This window comes from Desmodus rotundus, chromosome 3, assembly GCF_022682495.2.
Source record: "Desmodus rotundus isolate HL8 chromosome 3, HLdesRot8A.1, whole genome shotgun sequence".
Taxonomy (NCBI): Eukaryota; Metazoa; Chordata; class Mammalia; order Chiroptera; family Phyllostomidae; genus Desmodus; species Desmodus rotundus.
Window position 1 is genome coordinate 45,285,532 of NC_071389.1, and position 24,014 is coordinate 45,309,545.

The window sequence follows — 24,014 nt, forward strand, 5'->3', positions numbered from 1 at the left end:
GTTTAAACCTATATATTCTTATATGTACATATTTGAATGTATAAATGCATAGAGTAAATCTGGGAAAATAAATTCTAAACTGTCAGCTCTGGGAAAAAGAATAGGATTGAATGAAAAGAGATGAAAGGTGAATCTTGTTTTTAATGTGCATTCTCTTTATTTTGTGAAGTATTCTCTTGGGTCTAAACATTAATTTCTAATTTTTTAAAAGCCAGAAAAAATTTAGTGTGCTTTTAGCATACCTACTATATTTTTATCTGGTCTAAAAATTGATAGAGTAGTTATTCCACATTTTTATGCCTTGTTTTGGAGGTTAGGCATATATTTTTTAAATATGTGTACCAAAATTATTTATCCATAGGGAAAAACTCATTTTCAGTTGTTTTAAATGAATAAGATAATATCACGTACTATGTAATTTTTTCCCCCTGGGGTTAATACAGATACATCTATTGGCAACCTAAAATTTGTGTTCGCTTCAAAAATATGCTGAATTAATGAGTTTTGTACTCTGCTTATAATTGATAATAAAGCAGCCTCACTAAAACATATGTGTTGGTTTTGCCTTTAGCCCCTGCAAGTAAAACCAGTCTGCAGAAGACTGGAATCGCGAGCAACATCCTGGATGCAATCTCTCAGGGAAGTGAACCGCAGCACGCACTGGAGAAGTGCATCGCTTACTCTCAGCCTTTTGGTGATTATGCACAGGTGAGCGGGTCTCAGCTTTTGACGGGATGTAGGAAAATTGGTTCGACTGTTATTGAGTTCACTGAATACGAAACTGTGATTCCTGTAATATCATAGGAAATAAAATCGCACTGATCTACCCAATATTTCTTGCTCACCACTTGGAATTTTAGGACACATTCAAAAGGATTGGTAGGTATCATTTTATAGTATTTACCTGTCGTTGTTTACACTAGTGGTTGGCAAACTACCGGCCAAATCCAGTGCCCGCCCCCCGCCCCCCCCCCCCCCCGCCAACCCCGAACACCTGTTTAGTTAATGAAATTGTATTGGAATATGGCCAAGTCCCTTCCTTTACGTTTTGTCCGTGGTGGGGTTGTGCTGCAGCAGCAGAGCTGAGCAGTTACAGTAGACTGTGTGGCTGCAAGATTAAATATTTACAGTCAGAAAAACTCTTCTGACCTCCTGTTTATACCAGTCTAGACCTGACCACGAAAGCCAAGCAAGTGCTTCCGTTCTTCACCACTGCTCACCGGTATAGAAACATGATGATGAGTGCAGGCGCTACTTTGCTAATGTTTAAACCAAACAGTCAATGACATGCAAAGTATTGTATTCATAAGATATTCTGTATCATGACCTGCTTATGTCAATTTTGCTTTCTTTTTCTCCTTCAGCTTATCCTTAAGCTGAGAGTACCTGTCACGGTAGGAGCATACAACGATGTAATCACGAGTCTTACGATGAACAGTTGGGATTCTCTCATTGCCCAGAGTTGTCGGCTGCTCCTCAGCTCTGTCCTGTCTGTGGGAGCCGTGCTTCCACTCCGATTTCCTTGGAGCAACTCTGTGTTCGTCTCACCTGTCTCTAATAAACTTAGGAAAGCAAACCGATGAGAATTCATTTAGAGCAATTGATGGCTGAGTACGCTTTTATGACAGAGTACTAGAAACACAGGTGAAGTGTAGAAAAGGTGCAAAGGTGCAGCTGGATATTAGCAAAATATAAAGCCTCTTACATACCTGTGGAAAAGAGGGGATGATGTAATTAGGTTGCAACAGGCCTATATTTAAGGAACAATAATCATGAATTGTACAATCTAAAAGGCATTCTTACATGCTTCATAAAACTCCGCCTTTGTCACCTTATTAGTTAATATTTTAAGTAATGATTTAAGATAAGGACATTGATTGTATACTGATTATTTTTCAGGTGCCAAAGCCAAGGAAATCATCACACATGCATAAAATCATTTATGAATTATTTATAATTGTGAAAATTAGAAACCCAAATTCCCAACAGTTTGTAAGACTACGTAAACTGTCATATTTATAACAGGAAGTACAAATATTAAAAGTCATATAAAACAATACATAGGACTTCTGGCCAAGGTGGAGGTGTAGGTAGACACACAGTGCCTCCTTGCACAACCAAAAGGACAACAATTTAAAAACAAAAAACAAGAACTGACAGAAAATAGAACTGTATGGAAGTCTGACAACCAAGGAGATAAAGAAGAAACATTCATCCAGACCAGTAGGCTGGGTGGAGACGGGCAGCCGGGGTGGAGAGGACTCCCGGCAGGGCAGCGTCTGGCAGACCCAGCAAGGTGGCGGATCATGCAACCTAGAGTTCCAGCGCAGGGAAATAAAGCCTCAAACCTCTGATTGAAAACAACTGTGGGGACAGCGGGATAAACTCCCAGCCTCACAGGAGAGTTCATTGGAGAGACCCACAGGGTCCTAGAACACGTACACAAACCCACCCACACGGGAAGCAGCGCCAGAAGAGCCCAATTGGATTGTGGGTAGTGGAGGGAGTGACTGAAAACTGGCAGAGAACAGAGCAAGCAGCATTGCTCCCTCTCTCAGACCCCTCCCCCCATACTGCGTCAGCGCAGCGACGTGTAACTCCACTCCTCGAACACCTAAGGCTCCACCCCTTTACATAACAGGCGCGCCATTCAAAAAAATGGCCCAAATGAAAGAACAGATCAAAGCTCCAGAAAAAATACAACTAAGCAACGAAGAGATAGCCAGCCTATCAGATGCACAGTTCAAAACACTGGTAATCAGAAAGCTCACAGAATTGGTTGAATTTGGTCGCAAATTAGATGAAAAAATGAAGGCTATACTAAGAGAAACAAAGGAAAATGTACAGGGAACCAATAGTGATGGGAAGGAAATCGGGACTCAAATCAATGGTATGGACCAGAAGGAAGAAAGAAACATCCAACCAGAAAAGAATGAAGAAACAAGAATTCCAAAAAAATGAGGAGAGGCTTAGGAACCTCTAGGACATCTCGAAACGTTCCAACATCCAAATTATAGGGGTGCCAGAAGGAGAAGAGGAAGAGCAAGAAATTGAAAACTTATTTGAACAAATAGTGAAGGAGAACTTACCTAATTTGGCAAAGGAAATAGACTTCCGGGAAGTCCAGGATAGCTCAGAGAGTCCCAAAGAAGCTGGACCCAAGGAGGAACACACCAAGGCACATCATAATTACATTACCCAAGATAAGGAGAGAATCTTAGAAGCAGCAAGAGAAAAGGACACAGTTACCTACAAAGGACTTCCCCTAAGACTGTCAGCTGATTTCTCAGAAGAGACCTTAACAGGCAAGAAGGAGCTGGAAAGAAGTATTCCAAGTCATGAAAGGCAAGGACCTACATCCAAGATTGCTCTATCCAGCAAAGTTTTCATTTATAATAGAAGGGCAGATAAAGTGCTTCTCAGATAAGGTCAAGTTAAAGGAATTCATCATCACCAAGCCCTTAATATATGAAATGTTAAAGGGATTTATCTAAGAAAAAGAAGATAAAAAATATGAACAGTAAAAATGACAGCAAACTCACAGTTATTAACAACCACATCTAAAACAAAAACAAAAGCAACCTAAGCAAACAACTAGAACAGGAACAGAACCACAGAAATGGAGATCACATGGAGGGTTGTCAACAGGGGAGTGTGTGGGGGGGAAGGTACAGAGAATAAGCATAAATGGTAGGTGGAAAATAGACAGGGGGAAGGTAAGAATAGTATAGGAAATGTAGAAGCCAAAGAACTTATCTGTATGACCCATGGACATGAACTATAGGGGGGGGATGTGGGAGGGAGGGGGTGTGAAGGATGGAGTGAAGGGGGGAAATGGGACAAGTGTAATAGCATAATCAATAAATATATTAAAAAATAAAACCATCTAAAAAAATACATCGTAATGATGCCCACAAAAAAAAAATACAAACACATGGTAAAATGTTTTATAATATGTTGGTAATTTTAACAATTAATGAAATACAATTTTGATTTTTTGTGTTTACAAGGAACAAAATTTCTATTAACAAGAGGAAGCTCAATAATTATTTTAAAATTGAGTTAAATGTATGGTTTAGGTTGTAAAAGTTACTTTTTGAACTTACCTTTTATTTCATTTTTGAAATTGGCCTTTTCTCATTAGCAGATATGTTTATTAAATTATTAGGTCAGTGCCCCTGACTAAATAGTCAGGTGAGATGTGTTTTAAAAATTCTTGCAGCACAACAGTTGAAAATCGTTGACATAAAGAATAATGTAAGAATGATCTCAGCTGCTTCACGTGTCGGTTCCGCTGGCCACAGAGTCGCTGTCTGGTATGCTGTCCAGCAGGAGAATGCTGTCTACCTGTCTGTTGTAATCTTGCCTTGCTCTAGCAAGGCAGCTTTCCTGCCAGGAAGCTGGCTGCCTTTTCTAGTGAATCAACCCCAGAACGCCTGAACGCGACGGTGTGATGAGGGAAGAAGAAGAAACAAAAAAATGAACGAAAAGGCCCGCCTGATTTCGTATATGGCCTGATGCTGCCATCTAGTGGGAAAAGAGTGCAGTGAGCCTTGCCAAAAAGATTTTTGTGTGGACTGTGCTACGCCCCAAACTTGTGACAAACACCAACTATATAAACATTTTTAAAAACAACCCACTCTAAACAATAATTATGGAACCACAGATCATTTCTATATTAATCCTGGACAGTAATTTGGAAAGCACTTTTAAAAAATGATTTTTGCTAAAAATTTTAATTAAGGAAAGCAAATTGTTGAAATTTATTTAAACTTACCCTCATTACTTGAAAATCTTTGGTTTAGAAACCAGCCTTTTAAGTGTTCAAAGAAAGTTATTAAAGGACAATATGCGGTATAAATATGAAGGCAGTTTTGCTACCCTGACATACTATTTTTCAAAGAATTTTAATGTGTATGATTTTTAAAAAGTGTTTATGAAACAGACTTCAACTTAAGCTACATGCTTTGTACAACTTGGTTTACCCAAACTAGTGAGGCGGTGATCAACTTTTCATTTTTTCGAGTGTGGTGTAATGTGTTTTAGAGCAGCAATTTTCCACATTGTTGTATCGTGGCACACACAAACTAACTACTAAAATGCTGCGGCTCACCAAAAAGGATGTCATACTTTTGCCTATCTGACAAAAATAGGTATAATTTTGATTCATTCAGAATGGATGACTGTTGTTGCACTGGCTGTTATTTATTTATTTGACAATCTAAGGGAAAAGTGGTCAATGCCCCTGACTAAAATAGTCAGGTGTTGCATGTTTTAACAATTCTTGTGGCACACCAGTTGAAAAGTGCTATTTTGGAGGATCAGTTATTAAAGTCACAGTTGAGACTTGATATTACTCATATGAAGAAAGGCAGGTACTTGACAAGCAGAATTTAATATGAAAATTGAAAACATGTATACATGAGAGAGAAGTTTTTCATTATTAATATCACAAAATGAAGCATGTTGGTTTAAAACCATTTTTAACAATGGGGAAATTATATTTAAATCAAATTTTAGAAATGAACTGTGCTAAATAATGCAAAAAAGATAATCGAGTTAATTCCTGTTTCTTGGTATGAAGTCGAAACGCCGAACTGGAAACTCTGAGGAAGGTACTGACCGTCTGTCTGGCCGAGGCTCTAGAAGCAGCGGTGCAGTAGTTCCCTTTAGCTTCTCCTCCCAATCCGACTCCGCTAAGGAGATGACGCTTAGGAAAGGTTAGGCTGAGGAGGCCTCAGCAGAGGCAGAATTTTCTGAAAACTAATTTGATTTTGTATTCACATGGCTACATGCTAACTGGTTATATTCTTTTTGGAACAGCATTAATGATAAAGAAATACCTTTATTTTGGACTGGTGACGGATGAGCCTGATCAAATTTTACTATCTAAGTGTAGTACAGGTCCTACATTCAGGTCAGCTATTTGGTCAGTGTGATTTCCTCCTGAAAATTAGACGTGCAGAAGTAGATTATTCTAGCACCCTCGGTGTCTGTCTGTTCCTCAGTGACTAAAGCATGAATGCCCGTTGCAATAGGTTTTCTCCCAGAATTTCAAAGTATACCACTTGGTTCCTTCTCATCTGTATATTCCATGTAAAATTTTAACCAAAATTTAAAATCACATGTAATGTGTGTTTGCCCGCATGCACACACAAACCGCATGGGTACGTTCAGCAGCCGACTGCAGAGACCACCTCATGCCTGTGTCCTCCATTGCCACATTTTTCATGGGGCCAGTTACTAGTCTTTCCATATTCCGGGACCAAACATCTCCTTCCCTGTTTGTAATCCTAAGCCAGGCATTCCAGCCTTTCCGTGACCGAGGCCAGCTTGCCTTTGCAATCTCACTTGCCATTACCCTCGGCTGTGGACCAGCGACTGCGTGCCGTGCTCTCCTGCCACCTGCCTTTGCTCAGGTGTTTCCTTTCTCCTAGAAGGGTCTCGCCCAGTCTCCTCAGGTCCGTATCTGACCTCGCCTCCAAATACTAACTCACCCACGAAGCCTTTGTCCATACCTCGCCAGCCCTCCTCTCCCATTTCCCTTCTCCGAGAAAGCTTTAGCACTGCACCTCCATTTCTCTTTTGGCGTGGTGGCATCCTCCCGTTAGAACTAGAGTTTGTGCTTTTCCTATTTGTCCTGCCAGGGCACGCGCTCCTGCAGGGCCCTGTTCAACGTCTGTCCCTCTAGGTAACCCCACAGCACACAGCCCAGAGCCGTGGAGGGTCTGTGGAAGAACAGGAGCCTGTGCCCTGCAAGTACGAAACAAGGAAAAGTGTGTGCTCGCTTTATATCCCTTTCCCTCTTTTGTGGTTTTATTTTCTCTTTTTTATTGTTTCTTTGTTACAGATTTATTTCTCCCAGAACACTGAGCTTTGTTTCAAAAATTGTAACTATCATCATTCCTCATTTAACCCAACAGTCCTCGCAGTGAAAATTGGGTATCTTTGATAGAACGCATCGGAAGAATTACCTCCCTCCCAGTGTCATCAGGGCTATGGTGACACCATTTTCACTTCTGCTTACTAAGACTTTCCTGAGCTGCTTTGGTGAAGATTTTTGCTGATCTCATACGGCTCAGTTGGATCTTACTGAGAATGGGGTAGCACATCTGGGAAATCCTTTTGAGTGAAAGCATCTAATAAATGTCTTACCTGGCCTCTGAAGATAAAGTGGTATAGAAAAAGGCAGATCTGGGTTGTTGCTTTGCTTTATACCAATATGTGAAACACCCACGAGCAAAGAGCAGGAAGAATCAGGGAAGAGAATTAACTGTATGAAATCTCTGGATCCCAGAGTAAGGTGTTTATGGTTTCTCTCCCTCTTATTTTTGGTAAATGAATTAGCTTATAAAACAAGTAGGTTTTCAAAATGAAGCTATTTTAATGGACTGTTTATTAATGGAAGAAAACTAGTAAGAAAAGGAATTCTTTGCACCTGAAGCCACGGGTCTGATAGTGTGAGAGCACCGCGCAGCGTGCAGAAGGGTCAGCAGACCAGCAAAGGGACTCGAGGGCAGACGGCAGCTGAGCGGAGCGGCGAAGCGGCTTGAGAAGGGCGGAGAGGACTGAGGGTGAAGAGGCTCCGGCTGAGTAGCTGGGCCTACATTTTTGCTGCAGGCAGCCCTTCACCAGGGTGGAATCTTTTTTAAAGTTGAGATATAATTGACGTGTGACACTGTATTAGTTTCAGGTGTACAACATAACGACTCGATATTTGTATAGATTGCAAAATGATCACAACAGCAAATCTACTTAACATCCACCACCGTGCATAGTGTCAGATTTTTGTCTTGTGATGAAAGCTTTTAACGTATTCTCTTAGCAACTTTCAAATACACAGTGTGGTAGTATTGATCATAGTCACCATGCTGTACATTACATTCCCAGGGCTTCGTCTATCTTGTAACTGAAAATCTGTACCTTCTGACCGCAGTTACTCATCCCCCACCGCACCCCCACCCCCGCCACCTCCGGCGACCAGCAACCTGTTCTCTGTAATGTGAGCTTGGTTTGCTTTGGTTTTGGTCTTTAGATCTCACATATAAGTGAGATCATGTAGTATTTGTCTTTTTTAAAAATCCTCACCCGAGGATATGTTTGTTAATTTTAAAGAGAGAGGGAGGGGGAAAGAGAGAAAAACATTGATGTGAGAAACATCAATCGTTTGCCTCCTGTGCGTGCCGGGACCAGAGATGGAACCTGCCACCTAGGCATGTGCCCTGACCGGGAATCAAGCTCACAGCTTTCTGGTGTATGGGACAGCGCTCCAACCAACCAAGCCACCCAGCCAGGGCACGTAGTATTTGTCTTTGGCTTATTTGACTTAGCATAATTCCCTCAAGTCCATCCAGGTTGTCACAAATAGCAACATTTCCTATTTATGGCAGAATAATGTTCCATTACATGTACCCATCTGTCACCCGTTGAGGGCCACTTACGCTACTTCAGTGTCTTCGCTATAGCACATGATGCTGCACTGAACTGGGAGTGCATATATCGTTGTGTTTCCTTTGGGTTCACTGCCTAGAAGTGGGATTGCTGGGTCATCTGATAACTGTGTTTAATTCTTCGAGGAACTCCATACTGTTCTCCACAGTGGCTGCTCCAGTTGACATTCTCACTAACAAGGCACAGGCTTTCCCTTTCCTGTACATCCTCGCCAGGACTTCACTTCCTTTTTAAAAAACGGTAGTCATTCTGACAGATGCGAGGTGGTATTTCGTTGGAGTTTTGAGTTGCATTTCCCTCATAGTTAGTGATGCTGAGTACCTTTCCAAGTACGTGTTGGTCATCTGTATGTCTTCTCTGGAACAATGTCTGTTCAGATCCTGCACCCATTTTACGTGATCAGATTGTGTTTATGCTATTGAACCGTATATGTGTATTTTGGACATTAACCCCTTATCAGATATGTGATTTGCAAACATTTTCTCCCGTTTGGTAGGTTGCCTTTTCATTTTCTTGATCATTTCTTTTGCTGTGCAGAAGCTTTTTAGTTTGACTTAGTCCTACTTCTTTGTTGTTGTTGTTGTTGTTGTTGCTTTTTTTGCCTTTATTTTTGGTGTTAAATCCAAAAAACCATTGCAAAGACTGATGTCTAGGAACTTACTGCCTATATTTTTCTGTAGGAGTTTTGTGTTTTTCAGGTCTTATGTTCATGTATTCATTCCATTTGAGTTAATGTTGGTGTATGCTGTGCGGCAGGGTCAGTTTCGTTCTTTTGCACGCAGCTGTTTGGTTTTCTCAGTAGTTTTTTCTTTTATTGAAGAGACTGTCCTTACCCATTGTACAGTCTTGGCTCCTTAATCATAAATTAATTGACCATTTATGTGTAGATTTATTTCTGGCCTTTCTGTGCTATTCCATGGTATAAACAGACCTTTGCGGCTGTGTTTTTTATACCATACTGTTTTGATTACTATAGCTTTGTACTATAGTTTGAGGTCAAGATGTGGGACACCTCCAAATTTGTTGCTTTGCAAGATTGCTTTGGCTACCCGGAGTCTTTTGTGGTTCCATACACATTTTAGGGTTATTTGTTCTAGTTCTGTGAAAAATGCCTTTGGAATTTTGATAGGGATTCTGTCGAATCTGTAGAATACTTTGGATAGCATGGACATTTTAATAATGTTCTTCCAATCTATGAATACGGACTATCTTTTCATTTATTTGTGTCTTCTTCAGTTTATATATTTGTACTTCTCAGGGTATAGATTTTCATCTCCTTAATCAAATTTATTCCTGTATTTTTTATTCTTGATGGTATTGTAAATGAGATTTTCTTAGTTTCTCTTTCTGTCATTATTAGTGTATAGAAAGCAACTAATTTTCATATATCGATTTAGTATCTTGTAACTGCACTGAAATCATTTACTCTGTTTATCCGTGGAGTATTTAGGGGCTCTTCATATAACATCATGCCATCTACAAATAGTGACAGTTTGGATGCTTTTTTTTTTTTTTCTTTTTCTTGCTTAATTGCTCTGGCTAAGGCTTCCAAAACTAGGTTGAATAAAAATGGCAAAAATGGGTATCTGTGTTTTGTTCCTAATCTTAGAAGAAAAGCTTTCAGCTTTTCACTGTTGAGTAAGATGTTACCTGTGAGCTTGTCACACATGGCCTATGTCACGTTGAGGCACATTCCCTTTATAGCCACTTTGTTAAGAGTTTTTAATCATGAAAAGGTGCTGAATTTTTTTCAAGTGCTTTTTCTGCACCTATTGACTTATAGATTGACTTTCTATCACTGTGTAACAACTTCCTATATCTTATTCAAATTACTCTCTAAAGTCTACTATGTCTGACATATGTATAGTTACTTCAGCCTCCTTTTGTTTCCGTTGGCACGGAAGACTTTCCATCCACAGTCTGTGTGTCCTGAGATCTGAAGTGGGACTTTTTATGTGGAACCCTGTAGATGGGTCTTGTTTTTTAACCCATTCAGCCACTCTGCATCTTTTGATTGGTGAATTTAATCCATTTACATATAATTATCAATACACATGTACTTATTGCCACTTTGTTGTTTTCTGATTCTTTTACATTTCCTCTGTTCCTTATCTTGCTCCTCAGGCAGCAGCTGAGAAGTTATGTAGTGGTCCTTCCCAGGGAGAAATGTAGATGAGCATTTTTGCCTGGTCTCTGTGCTGGGCCCTGGTGTCTGACACTGGGGTGGGGCTAAGGGGGAGGTTGCTCCTGTGCCCATCAGAAATTGTTACAGTCCTGTGGGACTCATGGATGAAAGCCCACTGGCTCTCCAGGCTGGGTGATCTGGGGACACCTCTTGGGTGGCAGCTGTAATAGGCACAGATATAGGTACAAGCTCCTCCCACAGAGATACTTGTGACTTGGAGTGGTGGATTGGAAGAAGGGGAAGATGTGGTCTCTAGGGAAAATCACAGCTAGCCTCCGGGGCCTGCTAGATTAGAAGCCTGGTAGTGTTTAAGGTACACAAATAAACCGCTTTCGGGGAAAGACTTGGGAGATGAGTGAGTTGCTTCGTGCCCCCATGTTGAGCCTTGAGTTGAAGGGCCTGTGAGTAAATTACACACCCATGAAGAATTGCTTGTTTGCTAGGTCTTGTGGATCCCAATGAACACCTGCTGGATTTCAGAGCTAGGTGTTTTGGGAGCTCATCACTCCAGTAGGGGGAACCTTAGAAGTTGAGGCACCTAGATGTGAAGTCCAGACCCTTCACTCCTCAGAACTAGAAGGTGGGGGTTCACTCCCAGATGTATGGTGCTGTGCTGGGGTGGGATTTATGGCAAGTCTGTCTCAGCCTTTCCTACCCATTCCTGGGTGGGCATTTTCTCAGCCCATGTGTCGTATTAGCTCAGCGAGTTTCTGGATCTCGCAGAGGGAATTGTCCCGTGTGCAGCTGTACATTTGGCGAGTCCATGGAAGGAGAGCACCCAGTAACTGCTTCTGTCACTGTGTCGGGCAGCTCCTCCTCATCCCTCTCCTTACCATGAATGAGAACTTGATCTCTAAGGAGTTGTTGCAGGCTCATCGTCCGTCCCCCATTTTAAAAATTGTGACCATTGTCATTTTCATTGTAATGCTTTTCTGCATTGCTGGGAGCTTTCCCTATAGTGTAATTTCTGCATTCTTGTATATTGTTACATAACTCTGCTGCAGCAAGATTATCACACGTAGTATTTGTAAAAGCTAAAAATAAGAGGGATTAGGGATTCACAGGGTTGTGCTACACAGTCTGATTCATTGTATTGATTCCTGTGACTGCTTGTGAGGAACAGTGTGGCCTCATCAGAAACGCTCCCACAGCACAATCTCTGTGACACAGCCTGGAAGTCTGCAATTCTACCATTAAATTTCTAAAGTTTGGATTCACGTTGCTCGCTAGAATTCATCACTGTTTTCATTGACATCTTTTGCCAGTTTTTACACCTATGAGGTCTCTTGCTACTTTTATTACTAGATGAACTTAACATCTAATTTAACAGGCAACTCAATTTCTTAGCCACTCCCCTTCCTCAGAGGGATACTGGTACCGGGTGTTGGTGCTCTGATCCAGAGGGGCTGAAATACACACAAGCAGCAGAAGCAACAGCAGTATCTCCTCGCTTTCTTTCCCCCAAATGTTGGCATTGGCGAGAGGGCACTGAGAGGCTGGTTTGTAATTTGCAAACGTTCCACAAGTGATTTTGATACAGAAACTTTAAAATCTAATTTAACAAAAAAGTTCGTGTACTACTTCGATAGCTTTGTTATTTATCCCGTTACTCTGTTTTTACACCAAGTCAGAAGTAGAATGGCTTTTCTTATACACGTTTAACAAATAATCCAATTGCAATTTAGATTTTAGCATTAACTATGGTTTCTTTTTCTCATAGGTGTCATCTTTAAGAAATGACAAGCGAGGCTCATCCTATCTCATCTCTGCCCCAGAAGGCGGGTCAGTGGAATTTGCTGAGCAGCATTCTCAGGGCGCAGGAGCGTATTACATGGAGACCTACTTAAAAAAGAAGCGCGTGTACTGAGTTAAGTTCTCTGCTTACATAACCTCACAAGGTTCTCTGCTGTTCATCGCTGCCTTAACTACATTCATACTACCCATATCCTTTAAATACGGGTTTGTAATCCCCCAGAAGGAACTGTGTTGCGCAGCAGGCAAAATTGCCAAATGGAAAGTAAGTAGCAATAAGAAGAGACATCAGTATCAGTTGAGGACATTTTCCACTAGAATTAGATGCATCTTAATCAATGCGGTATTAACTTATAGTCCATTGCAGAAATTAACAGTATTCCTTGTTTTAGGACCGGGAATAATTTTGACACCATATATGAAACTTTGAAGCAATAAATAGGAAACGGTCTTGTTTCCTAGGCCTTAGAAGAATGAATTTTTACAAGCCAGTGTGCATTTCTATTTACATTCCCTAGAAGTAATCTCATTTATAGATTTCTAGAACTTCTCCTTAGCACTCTAGGAGTACGAGTACGAAGTGCAGCAGTGGTAATGCAGGAATGCTCTACGTGCAAACTAAGTGACCCCCCCACCAGCCCCGTGATGTAGGCCCACCCACGGAGGCTAGTGACGCCCAGGCATACAGTACCACGGAGTCTTTTCTTTTAATCTGTTACTAACCATTTATGCCTTTTGTGGAGAAAAACAAGGTATTTTAACAACAGTAGCTGTGGTGATCTAATTTCAGGGGGTGGCAAACCACACCCTGAGGTTAAATTCAGTCCTCCACCTGTTTTTTGTATAGACTACAAGCTAAGAATGATGTTTACATTTTTAAATGGTTGGCAGGAAAATGACAATTTTATGACTTTAAAATTCTATGAAGTTCAGATGTGCCCACACACGCAACTTCATTGGAACACAGCCATGCTCATCCATACAGTGTCTAAGGTTGCTTCTGCGCCGCGGCGGCAGAGCTGCACGGCCGTGACAGCGACTACAAGGCCTGCGAAACCTAACGGGTTTCCTCTCTGGCCCTGTACAGAGTGTGCTGACCCCTGACCTAGCGGTACTAACTGCCTCTTCCTTCTACTTCACCTAAAGAACGAACTCGAACTTTTGCAGCTGATTTGTAAGTGGCAAGGAACATACGTTTCTGTCTCATTCCATGGCATAAGATAGTGATGATCAAATTATAGAACAGGGCCTATTTTGATCATTAAATGCATTATTTCCACAATATTACAGTGAAGCAGTCAATACTGCCCTTTCTGAAGGAGTCTTAATAGAGTAACAGTATTTATAACCATTTTAAGCGAATAAGCTTTTACCTCACTCTCTGCTTTGTCTCTTACTCTTCTGTAGTATGTTAGGCTGAACTGTTTATAACTTTTGACATCACCATTTCCTGAGGACTTTGGTATTAAATGCATGAGAAACTTTTTGTCATCTAAAACCATGTTTGCTCCTTGTTATGAGACTGTAATTGATGATTAGGAGTTTAGGGGCCCCAATGATCACAGTCTTTTTGAACTCAGATCGTTAAATATTTTGTAATTTGGGGGACTTACTGTTTTTGACCATGATAAACAGTATCCTGTTTTAATTATGAAGTTAAAAATTGGTGCACATGTTGTATGATTTGTAAAGAATATTACTTGGTCTAATTTATTGCACATATTAACCTCTTTCGGGAAATGACAACTATAAGAAGTACACTCCCTATAAGTAACTGATCAGGGCAGGCATCACGCATTTATGACTCGGCAGACGAGTAACGGCGTCTCCACGCTCTGCACTCTTCCTGTTTTCCCGTTGCATTAAGCTGCTTCAGTGCTTAGTCACGCCTCTGTGATTGTAGAAGATGAATTTTAACTAAGAGCTGCCAAGTGAAAGTGGGAAGAGGTGGAAAGAAAGCTGTGTTGGCTTACGGCCCACGTGGAGCTGCCGTCTGTCCCGCCCTGGGCCCCGCTGTCATGGACGTAACAGATAAGTACGAATCACCTGTTGTTAGCAATAAGGACATTACCAACCCTCCCAAAGTCCACACTGTTATTTTTCCAAGTAAACAAACTCTTTGAAATGCTTTGAAAATGGAGTCTTAATATTAAAAGGCATCTGCACGTGAAGTCTATCGTATATTTATTTGTATAAAGAGTAAACAAAGTGCATACAGAGTGGCCACAGGTTTGACACAGACAGACACACTGGTGATGCAGGGTCATCGGACAAATTTCAACGGCAGGTTTACTGCTGCCATTGAATCAATTCAGAACTCTGGTTTCAGGCTCAATAGGTGAAAAAGAATGATGTCAAACAAATGCTAGACAACATTAACGGTTTTTCAGACTCTCGACCGTGAAGAGCTTACGGCTCACACTGAATCACAGAGCAGGCATCTTTGATTACCCCGCTCCCCCCAAGCAAACTGGAAACTGTCCAGTGGAGCCAGGACTCCATAGTGCTTCTAGCAGGATCGTTTCCTTCAAGTTTTATGCCATAGGGCAGCGGTTTTCAACCAGTGGGAAAGAGTTTTTAAAGCATGCAATCCCTGACTACGTAGATGGGGGCACTGACCTCTTTCCCCTTAAGATTGTCAAATACAGAAATGACAACAGCCAACACAACAACAGCTGTCCAGTGTGAATGAATCAAAATCGTATGTAATTTTTACATTTTTTGGTGTGTGCCGTAGGATTTTAGTAATTAGCTCATGTGTGCCATGAGATGAAAAGGTTGAAAATCACTGCCCTAGGGTGATGGTCAAAATAGTGAGCGTCTCTTGTAGATGGATAGTAAGTACTGAAACTCTCTATGAACAGTGCAATGTATATGGTGTACATTCTGACCGGCTGCATGCCGCCTCCAGAACCACTGCTGGAACAGCTCGCCCCGAAGTGGCGGAGTTATGAAAGGATACACATATTGACATTTCGTAAAAGCACGTACAGAGCATCCAGGTTCTCCGAATCCAATCTGATTACAGGGACACTGTGTGGGAAAGCACTGGCGCAGGCTTAGTTCTCAAGAGTGACATCATGCAGCGAAGATCTATCCCATAGCTGTCCCCCTGGGTACAACCAGTTCTCTCAAAAAAAAAAAAAAAAAAAAAGCAGGTACCACAGGTCACCCAAGGGGACAGGAGCTAAGCCACTGAAGAAACAATTCAAAGTTTTAAGTCCTACTGGTGAGAAGAATACACTCAGCTTTGTATAGGAACAACAGTATGCTAACTGGTATCTGGTATCTGAGTATTTCAAGAATGCTTGGTCTATCACTGTATAGATGATGAAATTTCAGGACATGTTAGAGTATCAACTAAGTCCATTAGTCTTTGATCTATGTGCCAGAAGAACATTTAAAATCACCTGGCAGGTGGGAGAAGGCAATCTGGTATGCAGTTGTGATGGTGAGCCAGCCAGATGGGATGCGGCACAGCCTTTCCGAAGGAAAGCGTGCGTTCGAGTATTTGGGTGGTGGTTAAACTTGGCACCAGTGACAGTGACAAATAAAGAGGGAGTACTTACATGTGTTACACACCGCAGTGTGCCTTATACATAGATACGTACCAAGTATCTTTTTAGACAGAAAACGGTTTTTCCATTAAAATTTTTTTAAATGGCTTGGTATTTTTTTTAGGGGAGGGGAGGGCTTGATACACAGCGGGTTTTAAATGTTATTCATGCTCCTTATTTTAAAAGTGCTTCAAATCCTTCGATGAGGTTCTGAAAGGTTGTCCGATTAGATGGTTGGAATTCCCAGCATTTTCTCATAAGTTGATAAACCTGTAAAAAGAAAAAACAGTAACAATAAAATGTTAGATTTGGGAGCTTTATAAAAAATTACAACAGATACATCATCAAAACTAAGAAAATTTTGGAAATATAAATGACTTAAGGCCAGATAACAAGTATTAGAATAATTTAAAATAGAATGTCACAACTATAGTTCATAAATATTTTAACATTTGAGAAGCTCATGGGTTAAATGACCTTTAAAAAATTCAGGTCATTAATACCATAAACCAATTTAAGGGTAAAGTTATATCTCACTTTAGGCCCTAAATGCTGTTCATAAGTGGGATGAACTTCTACACAAAATGCAGTTACAGGTATTTGTCACAACCACGCTACACCAACACATGCTCCTTTGGGGTACTTTCGGTGATGAGACTACTTTTGGAGGGAATCCTTGCTTTGAACCTAATTTGTGGCTGTCATCTGGCCCAAAGATGATTTCTCAAAAATCTTACTGAAATTCAGCTTCAGAAAATGATTTTAAAGGAATTTGCTACTCCTTCCTGCTCTTCCCACCCCCATCCATCCCTTGCTGGATAACTCAAGCTGTGAAACATAATAAAAATTGAGTTTTATAACTGTGAAGTGGCCCAACCCATAAATACCTCATCTGGACAGTTAGGTGGACAAGGCAAACGTTTTCCTTCTTTTAATGTGTTCACAAGTCTTGTTACTGTCATCTGGCCGTGAGTGGGGCCTATCATTTTCAGGAACAGCTATGTGAGTTAAAAAAAAAAAAGTTTTACTTTGCACATATTTATATAAACACAAATAGATTAAGGTGAAATTACTAGAATTAACTGGAAATTAAAATAATAAAATGGCTTTTCTCCTTAGGAACTTGCAATGAAAGTCCAAAATCCTTTTTGGCTTTTGCCAATAAGCCTACAACCTCTCAGGATCAGCCAACCATTCCTTCTGGTTGAGGAGCCTTTTCCAGGGAGAATGACCTCATTTAGGAACATGGGAGGCTCAGACAAGGCTCCTACCCAGTGCTCCTTCACACAGTTTAGACCCTTGGACGTCAGGGCTGTTCACCCTGGCCAGGTGGCTCAGTTGGTTTGAGCAGTTATCCTGGAAACCCAAAGGTTGTGGGTTCAATTCCCGGTCAGGGCGCATCCTGGAGGCAACTGATCAATCTTTCTCTCTCTCTCTCTCTCTCTCTCAAAATCAGTAAAAACATCCTCAGGTGAGGATTAAAAAATAAAAAGAAAGTCAGGATTTTCTTAGAGAACTCTGGAATCCCTGTGAAAGCAAGACTCGACAGAGGCACAAGTAAGTGTATCAAATAACAAACAAGCTAAACGGAAAGCAACACACTGGCTGGATTCTATTGCAGGACAAAACTCACAAAGCAGAGGACGTTCAGATTTGATGGGGTGCTAGGTTCAAATGAAGACGAGTACAACTTACCGCCATGGGACTGGAGTCTGAATCACAGTACGTAAGCAGCTCATGCAGAGTCACTCCGAAAGACCAGACGTCAGAGGCGATATAAAACTTACACTGAATTAAACACTCCGGAGCATACCTAAAAAAGAAAGGACAGACAGGAAACTCCATTCCCTGGGAAGGGTATTTCAACAAACACCTCACAGAGTAACTCAGAAAAACCACCTTTGATTTTTCTTAGAATTGCGTATTCTAAGACACGTAAGTATGTAGGAATCGCTTTCGGCGGCTGCTTTCAGAAGTACAGACTGGCTCCAAAACAACAGTGAGGTGATCTGCGCTCTCCTTGTGGAGGAAGCGGACGCACCTGACTACAAGCCCCGGACTATTTGCCTGTGGCTCAGAGTGAGTCAGCAGGGACCTCCCTGCCCAGTCCTCCTCCGGTGTCAGCAGTTCTGATGAATGATACCCAAGCACCTAAGCCAGCAACTGAGGCACCCCCATATCCGATTTCCTAAGTACTTTAACCTACTCACCTAAAGCCCTGTCACTATCCTACTTCACACCATCACTGGCTCTAGCTCAGCCAGACTCTGGCTCCAATCTTAACAACTCTCCATTCCACAGTGATCTTTTTAAAACAAAAGCCCCATCCCAACATCCCCCCTCCCCAGGGGCAACCCAAAGCTCTTGGGATGGTGCCCGAGCACTGCAACTCAGCTTCCAGTGTTCTGCCTTAGCCCACCCCCACAGACAGACCTCCTGCCCACACTGCAGCCACCCTCAGGCTGATGTCAGTTCCTGGACAGCCACTGCTCTTGCCTCATCCTGTGAGTCACACATGCCTTCTCCTGACGTCTTTACAAAGCCCTGTGGAACTCTTAAGGTTTTATAGTTAGAACTTCCAGAAACCCAAGTCTGAAGCCCCTATACTTACAGTATCACGAAATTGGCTGCCTCACCCATTAAATTCGGACTGCTTGTGTGTGTCTGGACACATATGTGTTCAGTGAATGAATGAAGGTTTAGGCTCTGTGGGTGGGAGAGCTCTATGTTTGTGTGTCTGCAGGGTGTACCTCCCAGGTGTGATTAGTTTTACGGGGGTAATGGGGTATGGAGTGGACCCTTAACAACTTCTCTCCTGGAGAGTGTCCCAGGCAGACGGGAGCAAGTCAGAGCATGGCATTCTGACCTGGGTACTTTGGTGATTCATGAGGAGATGGCCAGCTTTCCCCTGGACTTTGCGCTGCTCTGTCCAGGATCTCCTCGCACCTGTCTGTGCCTACTTCGTCCCCTCACTGCTTCCCCTTCTCCTGCCTGCCCTGCCTCTGCGTGGATGTGCCTACTCCAGCTGCTAACAGTTCTGAGAACTGTGCTGGACCAATGCCCTCTCCTGGGAGGCTAGAGACCGAAAGCTGATTAGATTTCTCTACTCCTTGGAAGATGGTGTCATACAAAGCTCAGGCATTTCTCTGTGGGTTGCTTTCTGTAAACACAGCCCAAAAGCTATTTCTTGAAAGCAAAGATCAATCAATTCCAAATGTCCTAAGTTCTTTCTGACCCTATGAAACAGCAGCAACCCTGTGAAACACGGATGAAATCAAACTCTTAATTCAGTTACCAAAACACAGGGCTGTCCCGGTCATCCTTGACGGTGTAGTACTCCTTGTCGGTTTCGATTGCTTTGGTTAAACCAAAGTCTCCGATTTTCACTTGGTGCTCACTCTCAACAAGGACGTTTCTCGCTGCTAAGTCCCGGTGGACATACTGCCGTGAACCCAAATAGTCCATCCCCTGGAAGGAGAGACGTAAAGGCAGAGTGTATTGCTGAAGGTCAGTGCAGACTGGATTTTGTGTTATCACTTCATAGCAAAAACACTATAATGAAATTACAATGTCACTTCACATATCACTGATTTTTTTCTTTTGGTTTTTACTTTATGCAAAAATAGTACAACCAACCTGATTCAAAGAAAAACACATTTAAATCAGCTATACTTAACAAATCAGTTCAGTTTTTTAGTAAAGGCTAATTGTTCATCCAAATCATGTAGAGCAAAATTAACTCAATGCAATTATTGGAAAATCTTAATTACAAACCATTTACCCAGGACTGAGTGCCTGGTTTTTTAATCTTTAACATGCTTTTTTATTATTTGTTTATTTTTACCTTACAAATCTGAACGGCGTATTTTAACTGCTGTTTGAGGTTAATTTTGTTCTTATTCTTTGGAAGATATTCCTTAAGGCTTCCCGAAGGCAGAAATTCCATGATGAGCTTGATACCATTTCCTCCTGAATTTAAAAAAAAAACAAAAACCCATCAGTACGAGGTTCCCAAAGGAAGGAACTACGGGAGGGTGGAAGGCACAGGACCTGGAGAAATGGGACCTGAAACGACTTCAGCATCACATCTGAATGACGGGCAAGTCACTCAATCTCTCCAGCCCCACAGCCTCTGGGCCCTCAGCAGTGAACAGGGTCGGCCACACTTGTGTACCTACCCCAGCGTCGTCAGCATTCACTGAGGTCATACAGTGATATTTTTTAAAAAAAATAGAAGCCACATCATTTCACTACCAATTTTAAAGTACAACAGGAGTCCTGTGCTGGCTTTCAGATAGACACACTTATTAGTAAATACTATTTGCCACCTTCATTGAGACAACTAGAAAACAAAGTGTCCTGGCTAGTGTTCAATTGCAAGACTGGGGAGGGGTGGCTATCAGTTTTGTGTGGCCCATGTGCCCCAGGTGCCAATATGTGAATGGGTGAAGATCAGTCCCCGGTGTGAACCAGGGGAGCCGCCTGGGGAGACAATGCTGCAATCAGCCCCTGGCTGAGCGAGAGGCTGAGCAGCTTCCCTGGGAGCCCTGCAGCTGCTAAGGGGTGTCACAGTGCACAGGACTTCAAAGTCCTAGAGCTCATGGAGGCCATGAGCTAGCACACGTCCAGGGTGGCCAGGTAAAGTCACGGGCACTGCCAATTCAGTACTGGCCCTTAGGACCCCACTCAGTCTTTAACAAAACCTTCCTTTGCACAACGTACCATCTTCTGTGCAGATGCCTTTGTACTTCACAATGTTCTCATGATACAGGTTCCTTAAGATTTCGATCTCCTTCTTCAGGTCAGCTATGTGGTTACCTCCACTCTCAGGCTTCAGAGATTTGACAGCCACTTGCTCCCCTGTATTGTCCCCTTCAGGGTCATAACGGCAGAGTTCAACCTTCCCAAAGTGGCCCTGGAGGGAAAGATGCAGCTATCTGATTAGAGAGGCCCAGCCTAGGCCAGCAGGAACCCAGAAGATGAGGCACAGTGGCCTCAAGAACACCCACCGGGGAAAGGGTATCTGTTCACTAAACGGTGCTGGGGAAACTGGAAACACCTGTAGAACAAAATCAGACCCCTACCTCATAGCACTCACACAAATGAACTCGAAATGGATCGGACTTATACAGAAGACCTGACACCATAAAACTCGCAGAAGAAAAAGTAGGGAAGAAGTCCATCAATATTGGTATTGGAAATAGTTTTCTGTACATGACGTCAAAAGCCCAAACTACAAAAACAAAAATCAACAAAGGGACATCAAACTCAAAAGCGTCTGCACAGCAAAAGAAACAATTAACAAAATGAAAAGGCAGTCTACAGAATGGGAGAACTTTCTGCAAACCATATATTGGATAAGAGTTTAATACCCAAAACACATAAAGAACTTAACTTACACAATTTAAAAAAAAACCCCTGAACAACCTGATTAAAAAATGGGCAAAAGAATTAAATACTTTCCAAAGAGGACATCAAAATGGCTAACAGGAACATGACAAGATGCTTAATGTCACAGGAGGTGCAAATAAAACCCACAATGAGCTATCACTTCACATCGGCCAGAGCGGCCGTCGTCACCGAGACAATGCAACGCCAGCTGCAGGTGAGGGTGACAAGAGGGAGCCCATTCGCACTACTGGTGAGACGGTGCATCAGTCCGACTCTATGGAAAACAACAGGCAGACTCCTCAAAAAAATTAAAAATAGATCCATAGGATCCGGCAATTCCACTTCTGGGAGTGTGCCCAAAGGAAATGAAAAAGGAGTTAAAAGGTATCTGCACCCCATGTTTCCCACAGCCCTATTCACAATAGCCACGATACAGAAAGAAGCCCCAATGTCCATCGATGGAAGAATGGGTAAACAAGGTGCCGTACACACAACAGTGGAGGAGTACTCAGCCCTCAGAAAGGAGGATTATGAATGGATCCTGAGCACATTATGCGTAACAAGTCAGATTAGAGAAAAACAAACAGTGTGTGCTATCGCTGCTTAAAAAAACAAAACACAGTGAAACAGTAGTTACCAGGAAATAAGTGGCGGGGGATGTTGAAACTGATGCCTTTCAAGGGTACGAACTTGTAACAGGTACTAAAATAGTCACAGAGATTTAATGTACAGCACACTGAACACAGACAATACTGTAAGTAATGTGGTAACACAATTACATGGGCAGCCATATTACAATATATATGTGTCAAAGTAACACACACTACACACCTTAAATTCACATAATGTTACATGTCAGATTTTTCCAATTTAAAACCAAACCAACAAAAAAGATGAGGCTTGCTGCCCATGCAGCTTCCCCAGAGGCCGGGGTGAATGGCACAGCCGGCCCTCACAGTGGCTGCCCCTGCCGCTTCTGCCCCATCACTACAGCCACGTCCTCACGTGCCATCCCGTTACTGAGCTGCGACGAGGAAAGTATGTGACTGGAGAACCGACGCCCAATCCAGTTTCCATGAAAATGTAACCCAAAGGAAATGAAGGGTTTTCTGGACAAGTAGGACCACTGCGGCGTTCCTGGAGAGCCACAGGCCCATCCCACAGCAGAGGCACCACAGGGTAGCTGCAACGAGCACCGCGTGAGGAGTCTTTGGAAGGTGGGATCAGATCCCGGCAAAGCCATTTGACAGTGATGCTGGCCCAGTCACCAGATCTCTTGAGCTGGTCCGGAGGTGCTCAAAGTATACAGTAGTAGTAAACCCTCAGGGTACTGTGAGGAGCTAGGGACACTGTGCTCACAAATGCCCAGCACATAGCCTGGCACACCATGGAGACTCAAGGCAGGACAGAGCCTTGTATACCTAACTGAGCTACAGAAAAATCTGCATGAAGATGCAAACCCAAGTATCTTCTCTATCATGTGAACCGTTAGGAAATTCTCATTTGAGGTCCAAAGGAAAGCTGACATTGGCATTCTGGGTAGTAAATGCATCCCTCCCTCAAGCAGCCGCACAGGACAGAGCTTTTCTGTTTCCATCACACCTGTACCTACCTACTCCCCCGTATTGCTCCCTTTCCATTCTCTGTCCCTTCGAGAGGATGTCCTGTGTGCATCTACAGCCACATGTGCATGCTGTCGCTACATGAGTGACATAATTCCTTGTGATATGAGTGGCCCAAAGGAAACGCAACAGATACTTATAAAAACTTTGACCCCGAATGAGAAAGAATGGAGAGCTGCTTTAAATGCACATAGAGGTGAGGTGGTCAGCAGGGTGCTAGGATGTAACTTGCCTCTCCCAAGTCACGGATCCTCTTTAAGAACCGCTTTTCAAAATGTGTGGGATCCACCTCGGTTGCTGGCTTTTTTTCTGAAACAATGTCTGGATCTAAGGGGGGAAAAGGAAAACATCAGAAAGACGTGACTGTCACTTGCAGGCTCCGAGTTATCCCGGCCGCCCCAACAGCTCTCTGGGGCGTTGGCGACCTGGTTATATAGCGCAAGGCAGTGTCTTACTCTGCTCTTCCAGCTTATTGATGTCTCTCATGATGGCTCGGAAAAAGGGCCTCTGATTGGGGTCATAGTTCATGCAGCGGGTCATAAGGTCAGCCAGCTCCTTACAAGATGGTGTCACTGGTCGGCACCGGCTCTCGTAGAATCTCTCTTTCTGTAAAAAGAGGACTACATGGAAGAAAGAAGGAACCAGCCACAAACCTGTCAGCCCCAGGCTGGGGGGGTAACCAACCCCTCCTTTGATTTCCAACAGCTCTGCTCAAAGGTAAGATCTGCTCAGACTTCGTAAGCCTGTGTGTTACGGCTGCCTTCTTCTAGCTTGGGAAGATCTGATACTAAAATTAGCTGAAACCAAGCAGGCTGCTTTCCAGTAAAGCTATGCAACCTTTCCGGAATACAGTTTGAAATATGTATAAAAATCTCCAGATTCTTCAAACCCTCTGACTCATTAATTCAAATTATTGTATGACTTGGAAATAAATCAGATATAAGCCAAGATTTATACGTCAAAGCATATCCTGAAGAATTAGAACATTACAAATTAAGAGTTCAAAAGAGCAATCAACTTACATTAAATCTGTAAAATTGTAAAACTTATCTAATC

The 24,014-nt window shown here is 42.4% G+C and overlaps 2 protein-coding genes across 8 annotated transcripts in view; one reads left to right on the top strand and one right to left on the bottom strand.

The window, feature by feature from the left end:
* RAVER2 (ribonucleoprotein, PTB binding 2) overlaps nucleotides 1-15,186 on the top strand; it is an 84,743-nt gene extending 69,557 nt beyond the window's left edge. For 2 of the 6 annotated variants that reach the window (XM_053921363.2, XM_053921364.2), the window contains exons 11-12: nucleotides 572-708; nucleotides 12,357-15,186. In XM_053921363.2, coding sequence (XP_053777338.1) covers nucleotides 572-708; nucleotides 12,357-12,503 — 284 coding nt within the window. In that variant the 3' untranslated portion in view covers nucleotides 12,504-15,186. Of the gene's footprint in view, nucleotides 1-571; nucleotides 709-1,364; nucleotides 3,698-12,356 lie in introns of those variants that run through there. The other 4 variants (XM_053921361.2, XM_053921360.2, XM_053921362.2 and 1 more) reach the window with 3 other exon arrangements.
* The window catches only part of JAK1 (Janus kinase 1), a 122,767-nt gene continuing 113,308 nt past the window's right edge, over nucleotides 14,556-24,014 (bottom strand). For both annotated transcript variants that reach the window (XM_053921356.2, XM_053921358.2), the window contains 8 exons: nucleotides 23,414-23,564; nucleotides 23,191-23,285; nucleotides 20,668-20,860; nucleotides 19,790-19,914; nucleotides 19,241-19,413; nucleotides 17,641-17,758; nucleotides 16,833-16,943; nucleotides 14,556-16,215 (listed from right to left, as the gene is read on the bottom strand). In XM_053921356.2, the coding sequence (XP_053777331.1) occupies nucleotides 16,120-16,215; nucleotides 16,833-16,943; nucleotides 17,641-17,758; nucleotides 19,241-19,413; nucleotides 19,790-19,914; nucleotides 20,668-20,860; nucleotides 23,191-23,285; nucleotides 23,414-23,564 (1,062 nt within the window). In that variant the 3' untranslated portion in view covers nucleotides 14,556-16,119. The remainder of the gene's footprint in view (nucleotides 16,216-16,832; nucleotides 16,944-17,640; nucleotides 17,759-19,240; nucleotides 19,414-19,789; nucleotides 19,915-20,667; nucleotides 20,861-23,190; nucleotides 23,286-23,413; nucleotides 23,565-24,014) is intronic.